Source organism: Ceratosolen solmsi, unplaced genomic scaffold, assembly GCF_000503995.2.
Source record: "Ceratosolen solmsi marchali unplaced genomic scaffold, CerSol_1.0 scaffold11, whole genome shotgun sequence".
NCBI classification, from domain to species: domain Eukaryota; kingdom Metazoa; phylum Arthropoda; class Insecta; order Hymenoptera; family Agaonidae; genus Ceratosolen; species Ceratosolen solmsi.
Window position 1 is genome coordinate 10,056,493 of NW_011948416.1, and position 12,333 is coordinate 10,068,825.

At 37.0% G+C, this 12,333-nt stretch overlaps 1 protein-coding gene across 1 annotated transcript in view; it reads right to left on the reverse strand.

Moving 5' to 3' along the window:
* The window catches only part of Alk (Anaplastic lymphoma kinase), a 20,725-nt gene extending 12,554 nt beyond the window's left edge, over positions 1 to 8,171 (reverse strand). The window contains exons 1-6 of the mRNA XM_011495877.1: positions 7,938 to 8,171; positions 7,554 to 7,749; positions 6,104 to 6,366; positions 3,406 to 3,561; positions 2,962 to 3,092; positions 1,122 to 1,383 (exon numbers count right to left, since the gene is read on the reverse strand). Of these exons, the coding sequence (XP_011494179.1) occupies positions 1,122 to 1,383; positions 2,962 to 3,092; positions 3,406 to 3,561; positions 6,104 to 6,366; positions 7,554 to 7,749; positions 7,938 to 8,154 (1,225 nt within the window). The 5' untranslated portion in view covers positions 8,155 to 8,171. The remainder of the gene's footprint in view (positions 1 to 1,121; positions 1,384 to 2,961; positions 3,093 to 3,405; positions 3,562 to 6,103; positions 6,367 to 7,553; positions 7,750 to 7,937) is intronic.
* Positions 8,172 to 12,333: the final 4,162 nt, after the last annotated feature.

Here is a 12,333-nt window from a genome sequence, read left to right on the forward strand (position 1 = left end):
AGGGGGGGGGGGGTGGGGGGGGGGGGGGGGGGGGGAGTGGGGGAGCGGGATGGGAGATAGAGACGAAAACGCGAACTCCAGTTAAACGTAACGTAAAGGGTAAATATTCTACCTTCCTTTCTATTCTATTTCTTATAAAAAGCTCGCTGCTGACCTATCATCGTTGCTTTTCAAGCTTATTCAGTCTCAATATATGAATTTGGAAATCATAAATCGCGTGGAAGTTAAAGATTAGACACGCACTGACCTCTCAGCGATTCCATAATCCGAAATAAATCCGTCAACGTGTGAGTCAACTTAAGTTGAGTTCCATTCGTTCAACCTCGAAACTTTTCGAGAGCCTTGATCCTCGATGCACACATAACACGTTGTATTGAATTCTGCACTTATCAAGAATTAATGAGTAAAATAATTTAAGTTTGAAGAAAATAAAACGATGAAAGTACAGTTTTTGCTAGTAAGGAACCTTCATTTTGATAAATTATACCCGAGAATCATTCAATGGTGTACTAATTTACAAGGCAAATTTACTACAATACACATCTCCTCTCTCTCTCTCTCTATCTCTCTCTCTCTCTCTCTCTCTCTCTCTCTCTCTCTCACTCACTCACTCTCACTCACTCTCACTCCCTCTCTCTTTACCAATGCTACCACTAGCGCTACCACTGCTATTTCTACTACTACTTATTAATCTCAAATTTGATTAATACTACTTGATATTGTACATCTAATAGCCCATCAATGTCTTGTCAACATTGTTTTATATTTCAATATATATCGAGCCATTTCCGAAAAAATACGCATCTACAGACAGGCGCGCACTCACATCCGCCTCGTTATATCTCTGCTCCACTGCCTCTTCGCCACACTTCATTTTGCTTCGCAGTCGTATGCGCGTCACTGATAAAATGATACAATAAAATAATAAAATACACAATGAACGCATCACCTATTATGGGAATTACGGGATTATGCGGGCTTGGCTTGGTTATCGCAGTAGCGAGCCTCTCGCTCTATTCTAAGGTGCGCGAAATGGCTTGACCTACCGCCTATTATTATTATTATTATTATTATTGACCGCGGAAAATGCGGAGATGTAACGATAGGAGCAATGCAATTACCAACTCCAAAGCACTCGGGACTGAGGGAGACGTCGTCAATGGCTACGCCTCCCATCGATGTGTAACTCTTCCTCGCCTCGAATTGCAGGAAGTACTTGTAGTGCACGTCGTGGAGCGGCACCACCTGGCTGTTCCACGTGCTGCTCTTGTCCTTGAACGACCACCAGATGCGCTCGCTGTGATTCTGATGGGGCTTCAGCTGGACGAGGTAGAGGCCCAGGGCGACCGTGTGCGTGCCGTATTGATGGTAAAAGAAGCGCACCTGTGGGCAATGTACAGCGACTCCGTAAAAGTGCCTTCGAGCGCTTCCCCCGTTTCTCCCCGACCCTTCCCAATGCTCGACAGCCCTTTTATCCGTAGTACTATCATTTCTCATTGGCGACAATTGGATAAACAAATGAGAATATTCATGATGCGCGCTATGTAATATAATGTACGCGCCAATATCACTTTATTACTTTGTAATTCGTAGTGCGCGGATGTCGAATCGCCGAATGTCGGTCACTAGGACACAACGGTTTCAAGAAAATAAGAAAATGCAGATATTTGCGCTCTTCGTTTTCAGTACGAATTAAATTAAACGAAAATAGCTTTCTCTTACAATTTTATAATTTATTTATCGTTTCATTGGATCTTTGAGTGACTTTTTTTTTTTTTTTTTTTTTTTTTTTTTTTTTTTTTCTGGTAACATTAAATGATTTTGTATTTGCAAACGTATGTATAATAATAATAATAATAATAATAATAATAATAATAATAATAATAATAATAATAATAATAATAATTGCCTGAGTTTTTGAGGGAGTAAAATTTTTACGTACAGTCCCGTTCGAGCAGTCTCCAATGAAGAAATAAACAAACAATGGCTGCAAAAGCAAAGTTAAAGAAAACAAAAGACGAAGACAATACGAGGGTTAGCAAATTCAAGGTAAAAAGCACGAGATATACAGGGGGGGAGAACACATTGCGACGCTCGTTAAAGGTTGAAGTTATAATGCATGAGAATGTCTCAGCACTCCTAGGAGTCGGGAAATGTTGCGTTCGTGACTCGATGTCGTGACTCGAGGAGTCGTGATGAAAAACAGAAAAAACGTATACGAACGGAATAACGCGGATTTTATGTTGCAACTCGGGTGAAACGCACATTGTCGAGGGAGAAAAGTTTGCGTTTTCACGCTTAAAAAGTTACGCTCGCTCGATGGTGCGTTGCGCGAATTGGACTTTGCGTTTGAGCAAAAATCTCGATTGTTGTTTAAGAGCAAGAGAAATGAAATTGTAAGAGAAACGATACAGAGAGAGAGAGAGAGAGAGAGAGAGAGAGAGAGAGAGTGAGTGAGTGAGTGAGAGAGAGAGAGTGAGAGAGAGAGAGAGAGTGAGAGAGAGAGAGAGAGAGAGCAAGGTGTAACACGGCGCACAAAGAAAGGCAAAACTCGCTCCCAAGTTTGACTTTTCCAAGGAAAATTACAAACATCTAATTATTTAATAAGCGTGTAATTTTCTTGCACATCGAGTGAAAATTCAGCTTCCGTAGTTATAGAAAGATTTTCGAAATAATCTTTCAAGGCTTATAATATTTATCGCGTTGCATTATTCAGCTTAATTATTAATAGGAGCATCCCTTCCTATAGCCACAGATCAAGAAGCTAAGAATAATTTATTGTCTGAAATTTATGATCGTGCAACACATACGGAAAATAACGTTCAGCTTCAATGGCTTTTCCGTAAACGACGAGGGACATTATATCTTATTCGCCTTGGAAATAAAAGGCAAAAACTGACGTTAAGCGTTAAAATTTTTTTTCCGAAAAAAAGACCGAAATTTTAGTACTGAAACACGTACCTTGCAGGATTTGTAGTAAGGATTTTCTGGATCACTGTGATACGGCGGTGCTCGATTAAAAATAGGACTATTTATTGTTCCTTGGCTCCCATAATCCACTCTCCTCGACATATCCACGTAAGCGTAAGTTCCTATAATCAAGCCAACGCATACGCGTACACGTATGCAATATATATATATATATATATATATATATATATATATATACATATAAATGTAGGAAAATTTACATTAACAAAGTCCATGCTCCCTTAACGTAGGCAATGCTGAAATTAAGGGAAATTGGAAAAGAAATAAAATGGTCGATCGTAATGAAAAGTATCGCGGGCCGTGGCTCGATAACTGAAAGTAACGGCGATTGATGGAAGGTCCTTAAGTGGGAGCTACTTATGCCAAAGTAAGCATCGCCTACGTGAAGTGAATTTCCCTCGTGAAATTAATTACCACTGGAATTGCGATAGGTATGATCGATATTGGGTCCCATCCTCTCGGTCGGTGTCGGCCCATGATGGAGCGTCCAATTTATCGGCCTATTCATCTCGTTCGACCAACCACACCAGCCGCTTTCGAAGTCACACTTGGCGTACTCCGGCACTTTATCTGCACGGGAATTCCGATTATCGAATTATTATTGCAATACAAACTCTCGACCTCTGTACCTACGATGTACGTCTCGAGCGAGCCAGGATTCCACGATGTTTTTCATTCGGGAATTTTTTTCGCTATCGCCGTATTGGGGGTAATTATATTATTCTTCGTGGGAGGCGGGTAATCGAGATCGCTTTGATGCAGATTTGTTTATTGGGTGGAAAGGAGAATTGGGGCGGTCAGTGGGCTTTTGTAACTAAAGAATAATGTACTAAGTATCGATTTTGATGTGACGAGTGTATTTGACTCGCGTTTAAATGGAAAGATAATGCTTTCGATCGACTTGGCATTTTTGAAAAATAACACGATGCGACGTCTGTTACGCGCACTTTTAGAAATTCACTATCACTAAAAAAGCATTTCCATTGGTAATAGGACATTCGCTATTTCGCTAGAGAGCATATACGGTTTACGAGGAAGATTTATCATTCTTAAAGATGAACGGCCATACACATTGATTTTAGAGCGGTGATGTGTCATCGTGATTATTTTTCGAATAATAGAATTGAGCAAGGGATGGCTTTTAAAATTGGCGCTGGCTTTATCGAAACTCTAGATAAATGAAAACAATTACTCGCGCACAAAACTAATTTGATCCTGGCGATTATTAATGCCAATAGAACAAATCACGTCAGCATTACAAAAATATCGATTTTTCATTCTATTTATAAAGCTTGTAGCCAAGAAGAACTGAATATCATTATATTAGAGTGTATTATACATATGAATTTATGAAAACAATAATCAATAATTAGTAAGCATATTCATGATAAGGATGTCATCGATTCGTCGTAACGAAGTTGAATCTTTAATTAGAAATCTCTTTTTTCTTCTTTTATTTTTAATCTGCGCCTATCATTACACTGATTGGTTGACTAACTTTGATTTATTTTTTAAGATTATTAAAAGCAAAGGGATAGTGGAGGAGGAACAAATAGAAAATTAAAAGTTTCAAGAGAAAGAAAGTTAATAAAGTTTCGAAGAGACTATACGGGATACCGAGTCGTATAATGTTTACTAGCTGTGACATTCCTAAGACTTGAAATTTTACTCATTAAAAATACACTTCACTACTAGCATGAGCAATAAATGATGTTTTTGATCAGTTAAATGGCCTTTCTCTCCTTTAATGTAAGCACATCGTTATATATTACAAAAGTTACGATCCAATTCCCAACAAAAGAATAGCTTCTCGTAATCAAAGTTATACAAAGTAGTTTTATCAGACGTTAAATATCATGAATAGCAGAAGATGAATTAATCATCCATATGGGCATTTCACTCGTAAAAGGGGAATAATATTTCATATATCATAAACACGTATAATATACTTAATGCTCAATAACATTAGTCATGAATATCATATTTTCTGTAAATTACAGCTAGTAGAAATGTATTTTAATACAAACATCAAATAAATTTACTCGCGCATTTTCGTATTAATCGACAGTACGTTATCGCCAATCAATAATAATATCATCAATATAATCAATAATATAATCAATAATATCAATCATTAATAAATAAAGAACGATGAATTGTTCGTTACCATATATATATATATATTTAACATAGCTAAATTATAAGTAAATAAATAAAGTATTTGTGATGAGTGATAGTGATGAAAGAGGGAAATCAATTTCAGTGGGATGATTTTATTTTTTGAGTAATAAGAATTTTTTTTTCTCTTTGTAATGATAAATATTTTACACTATCATGGAAAAATCTATTTGACATAAAAGAACAGATTGTAGATTAATTTATAAAAACGCATTCGCGTGATCCATTTCGTCCGAATCATTTACGATTATCCCATAATAATCGAACTATTTTTAAGAAAAAAAAAATTACTCCCGATAGTAAAATAAGAAATTGTATAATTCGTTGGCATGATTATTTTTTTTATTTGTTTTTTTTTCTTTCGAAAAGACTTAAATTAAATTAAAGTCAATATTATAAAATATTCTTTAAATGAATTAATATTTTTTCGTATGGAATTAATACAGATGAAAGTGCCGCGATTCAGAATTGGTAAGCACTTACCGATTATAAATAAAAAAATTAATGAAAATTTCTGTTTTTCCCAATATTAAATTTAGATAATAGCGGATTTCGCTATTATTAGACAATTTGGAGAATTAATTTAATCCGCGACTAAAACTTTTATTCCATTAATAATAAAAACATTGACTATCACGCATTTAATTGTAAGCTTGTATTAAGAAAATCGATGGAATATGTAAAACGCGGCTACTGTATTTTCCAACTGCTCCTCCGATCTCCAATTGCATTAGAATGTAACAATGGGCGCGTAAACTGTTATGGAGGGAACACAATTGCTTGAAACTTTGTACGAAAAGAGCAAGTGACCTGAAATATCCTATCACAGAGACTGTCTCTTTCATAATCAAAGTACGCGATCCCGGGGCTTGGTGACGAGGGTCGTGACAGTCGCCGACAATAAAGGCAAAGGAGGAAAGTGATTTGGGCTCACCGCACTCGCTGCTCTCGTCCTCGCCGTCGGCGCAGTCAGCCGTAAGGTCGCACACGTGGTCGCGCTTCAGACACTCGCCATTCGCGCACCGAAACATAGTCCTGGTGCACTCGCCGTGGAAGAAGGTCCCCGTTTCCGGGAAACAGTCGACCAACCGTATGCTGTCCACGCCAATGCTCGAGTTCGCGAACGGCACGACGATTTCCAGGATGATCCGGAAGTCCTGGCTTATGCGTCCGAGGTTAAATTTGGTTGTCTCCCACCTGTGGAACCAAAGGGCAGACCCAGCCGCGTCTGTGTTTAAGGGCTTCGTGATCCTTGCACGACAGCAATGACTTTATTTCAGTCGGATAAGCAAATATCGGAAGGGCGGGGAGCGGGGGCGGGGAAGGGGGTCGGTGCGAAGATGATTATGAACGAGGAGCATAAATTGGATGTTGGTTCAGGTCAACGGGGATGTGCTAAATCTCGGTTTGCCGAATAGTGGGGACTCGTTTTATGTATGTGGCTATGAAAAATTTACGGTACGGACATGTTAGTATTTAAAAATTAGAGTATCGTCGGACACGATGACAGAATTACTTAATAACGCATCTGTGTTTGAGAGAATTCGGGATGAATGTAAAATTAAATTCTATTTATACGCGATATTTTTTTCCTTATTGGAATATGTAAACTTTGTTCGCGTATTTGATAACACGAGTAATAATAATTAATATTTTAAATCCTGTATGTTTTACACTTCATTTGCCATCTCTTGTATGCGGGCTTGACGAGTGCATTATTTTCTAATTAATAATCATTATTTTCATACAATAATAGTAACAATGATTTGTATAAGATATTGTGAAACAAAATAATATTTGATGGCCTCTGATTTGTAAATCATAAATTGCTCATTAATACATTGTACAAATGCAGAAAGATATCGAGGAACATTACTAACCGCAATAGTTATCAATCAATAAACTTATACGCAATTAAATTACTATTTTTTTTTTTTTGGATTATCGTCAATATAAGTATTAAATGTGCTTTTAAAAACTTCTTATTGCATAATAATAGAATTTATTCTTATAAATACTCGTTTATTGATTATTGAAGCGCCGAATTATTTAACGATTTAAATTATCGACAGAATATAATTGCCGCTCTCGCATAATTCCCATTCCCCTCGTATTCTTTATGAAAGCAAGACTTGGCAAACGAAATATATGGCAGCAAACACTTGAAATCGTAAATCACATTACGTTGAATTAGAATTAGCGCGTAATCAATGAGAGTCCTTTGATCACAGGCCATGATTGTGAATCACAAAGGATGTGCCAGTTTTTAAAGCCGATCTCTCATCCCCTTAAACCTAGCAGGCGACCATCTCGCGCCAAACCCCGCGAAACTATGACGCATTTAATTATTTGCAGGAGCGCAATAATTGCAAGGTTGTACTAACGTGGCAAAATTGTTGCCTGCGCGTTCGGCTGCCACGTAGCTCGTCCTGTTGAAGGTCTCTATGATAAGGCTGATGAGGCCATGCTTCATCTCGACTTGGTAAAGAGCGAGCTCGAGGTAGCAGTGGGAACGTGTGTGCCGGATAAATCCGGAGCGCAGCTGACCCTCGGCCGGTCCTGGCATCCATAAGAATTTTCCTGGAAATACAGAGTTAAACGTAGGCGGCCGCTCGGTCACTCGACGAAATCCGTAACCACCTCGTTAATCGGTATGCTTGGGGAATTGGTAGGAGCTCGTGCGAGTCGGGATAAAATTGCACTTTCCCAAGATGAAAATTCCAAAATATCAATGAGGGAATCGAAGGAAGTGGGAAGGCGTGTCTCACCCTTTCTGCGCTTGGTGGCGTCGGTCGTGGGTGCCATCTCGTTGGCGATGGGTGCCTTGGTGACCTGGAAGGTACCGTTCCACGCCCAGCCGCATGGCTTCTCGAAGTCGCACTGGTCGAGGTCCATCGGCGAGGGCTGGTCCTTCAGGGCCGCCGACGACGGCACCAGCGTCAGCGTCAGCAGCAGCAGCAGTCTCTTGAATCCCCGCGACCACATCTCCGGATCCTCGGACTTTTTCCGTTACTCGCTGTGGACCGATTGATCGTTAGACTTGTAAATTTTTTAAGGTATTTTCAAGCTTCAATGCATTATTCCATGATTTCACACACTCTCTCTCTCTCTCTCTCTCTCTCTCTCTCTCTCCCTCTCTCTCATCCTCCTGAAATTTTATTAAAGGAAGCATGATTATTAGAAATCTTAGAAATTATTATTACAAGTTTTAATAAAAAATATTGTTGCTTACAACAATACTTTTGTTTCCTACTGTTTGGATAGAATTAAGGGCTATTTTTTTTTATATTTTTTTTTGCAAAGATTCAACGTTACCTTTTGCGACTTTAGTTTAAAATCAGAAAAGAAAATCCGAATAAATATATATATATATACATATATACAAATCCATTCCAACTAACTTATGTAGTTTAGCTTAACTAAAGTTTGATCGATTTAATACTTTTTGTACTTGAGCTTTATCACTACTACATACAAATATCCTCGAAAAAGAAAGATACATTTAGGAAGTTTTTTCTTTCTCTTCTCTCTCTCTCTCTTTTTTAATATTGCAAATCATTATTCTCAATTTACGTAACACAAATATAATGATTTATCTTACGTTATTCAATTTTACCATAATCAAAGTATATATATATATATATATATATATATATATATATATATGTATGTATATGTATGTATATATATTACCTTGAGAAACTTTAAATTTTTAATCTTATTTAAATTATTTTAGCGGAAATTTTTCTATTTAATCACATTTGAAAAATATATCTCTTTGTTTCAATTAAATTTTGAGAATTATAATTTGTAAATTGATAGTTAAATAATCTCTTACTGTCACGCTTAACAGCATGAAAAAACTTTAAATTGATTATTAACTTTAATTTAATTATCGCAAGAAATATTTTATATTTAATTTAAAGATTCCAGAGTTTATGTCGTTAAGTGTCTTCTTTGTTGTTGTTATTTTTATAACTATAAAGTTTTAAAAGAAATCACATTTATACAAGAGTTGAAATTGTCCAAACACAATTTACAAAGTACTAACTGATAATGAATTTAGTAAACAATTGAATTAGAAGCCAATTAGAATAGTGACATAAAATTTTCTATACGATGATAATATATGTGTGCGTGTGTGCGTGCGTGTCAGTGAAGTTTTTCCGAGGAAGTGCGGAGAAGGGCTGCAGTTTAAAAATTACTTTCAAAGCTTAAGATAATGAAAAATCAAGCTGCGTATAATCCATAATTAAGCATCAGCCCAAAGTAAATAAAATATCACACTATGTAATACGTTTAATTGAAAACTATAGCCAGTTAATGACCAAGGAAAGATTATGAAGAAAAACATTTGCTTGGCAAGACGATTAACCCAGCCTGCCACTCCCATTTACATAGAATTCGAAGCAGCTCTCTCTCTCTCTCTCTCTCGCTCTCTCTCTCTCTCTCTTCCAAAATGAAAGCGAACCGTTGATAAAATTATCGTATGGAGAAGAGGATCTCGTTAAGCTAAAAATTCTCCGCTGAATTTAATTCTCCCAGGTATATACGTACTCGAGCCAATGTCGAGTCGTATATAAATGGCCAGGCCAAGACGAAGAGCGAGAAGATAAATCGCGCATCGCGTATACCAGCGTCAGCTGAGCTTCCGGCCGTCGCCAATAAAAATTCTCATCTCCGTAGTTTGCAGCTCGACAAAGTCGTACGTCGCTCGAAGCCACACTCGGCCGTTTCCGTCCACATCGCCGAAGCCACGCTCCATCGGTCCATCGCTCTGGAATCCGTCGGCCTTCTTCGCTTTTGTCCCCTCGAGGACTAAGGGTATAACTGTTTTGCCCTTGAAAGCATTGACAGCCGGACTCGGCCCTTAATCTGCTCGCCTTGGCGGGGCCCGTACGAGTTACTTATCAATATCCACCCGAGTTGTTCCATTTAAACGGACAGAGATCGTTTAGCAATTGCGTAAACGGATGCTCTGATACAACTCGACCCGCCCTGCACACATCCACTTGTGCATTAATACGATTTACGTCCCCGACAGCTTATCATTATCGTTGGCCATACGGACGCATTGGACGGCGACTTTTGTTGTACATTTGCAACCAATTATGCCAAGGCTGGAATTGCTTGTATTATTATAGTAAGCTGGCCCCAGTGGTCGTCCGACCCTAGCGAATAATTATGTACGCACATTGAATTTGCCCTAAAATCTCCGTGCAAATAGTCAGGACGTTCGCTATGCATTTTCCCCCTTGGCCATTATTTTGCCGTTATTGGATCGACCGAATGCTTACGTTAACATAAATCTGTCTGTCATTGTTTTCATCTTCTTCCCCCCCCCCCAATTTTCTCTTCTTCTTCTTCTTCTTCTTCTTCTTCTTCTTCTTCTTCTTCTTCTTCTTCCTCTTCTTTTTGTTTATACCGAAAACGTATTTTAATCTATATCCAGGCTTACGGTCGTATATTTCGCACTCGCTTCCCCATCCGCTTCTACTCGTTCATTCGGCGTGCAATATTTTCCCCTTTGACTATTTATCCTGATCCAGGTGCCGGATGCAGGAAAAAGGCATCGCATTTTGATCGCGCGATTGATTTAAAAACATTGCCCGACGCGCCAAGCGGATAGCGAAATAACCGAGGCTTTTAGCAGTCGATAGAAAAGTAAGCGAATCTTCTCGAGGAGGATGGAGGTGGATGGAGGAGGAGGGAGCGATCATTATAAATGGCACACTTATAAAATGAAAATTAGAGACCGAATGGGCTCGAGCGTGTGATGCCTAATGCATTTGAGATTCATAAATTTAGAAATTGCGTGGATATTACGAGCGGTAAAGTAACGAAGAAAGTAAAGAAAGTCATTTATGTGAGATGTACGAATTATGGCAATTGAATTACCGAGGTGGTCGAATTATTTAAAATTTACCACGATATTTAATTTGCGGCTATCCACCGAGTCAAATTTTTATAGCTGTTAATAAAAAATCCGGTATTAATGAAGAGATTATGAGGAAAAGTCTCCGTGTATGTCCTTGCGTAATATATTATATAATAAATGGATGGCGATAATCTTTAATTATAAAAGGGATTTAAATTAAAAAATATCATTTTCCCGCGAGTCACGTTAAAGGCTTTTAATTTCTAAATCGATATCTTCGATCGGCGATATTAACTATCGCTTAACGTCTGAACAAAATCCACTCTCAAACAAGTTGCCAATTTCCTCTCTTTATTATATCTCATTATCTCGGGTTTCGTAAATTGTTTACCAAGCCTATTTAAACTGATAATTATCAATGCTAATTATCCTCGTATGAAAGTATATAAAATTGAATTTTCATATTACCGAGTAATTGAATTTTACGAAGGTATTTTTGAAAAAAGTTATACCAATCTAGTGACGCGATACGGCAATATTGGAAGATTTTTCATGACATACATCGAATAAAGTGACCAAATAATATTACGATTGTAACCTATGAATTTAAATGAAAAAAAAATTAATAAATAAATAAAAACAAATAAATAAATAAATAAATAAAATAATTAAATAGTAATTATAAGATATCAACGATTGCAATACTTTTGCGTATAATTATGGCTGCCGGTAAATTCAATTTTACGGCAAAATTAAAGTTAATGACTGCTTTAATGAAATTAAATGAAAATTCACTGGAATTACAGTTACATTTGAGTAATTCAAAAATATCATTTGACTCAATACGACCGAACGTGAGAGAAGAACTCCTTAATTTCAACGAAATAATAAAGTATTTCTTAATTTAGACTTATCCTATAGTATATAATTAATGTTAATTTAATGTAATGGTAGGGGGATAAAAAAATAAAGTGTAAAAAAAGCACAAAGAAGCAAATAATATTCATAAGACATCCGATGATCTTATGAATGTGATCGCAATATAATATAACTTTATTTTTAAAGAAATTGTATATTCACGAAAAGACTTAATGAAAGATTTCCGTTTTCGAATTTTCTCGATACAAAAAGCATTATTAAAAAAATTAACAAACCATAAAAATAATTCCTTTTTAAAAATTTGTAAGATTAATCGTATATTTTTTTGTAAAGGAATAAAGTGTAAAAACAACAACAACAACAACAACAACAACAACAACAACAAAGAAGAAGAAGAAGAAGAAGAA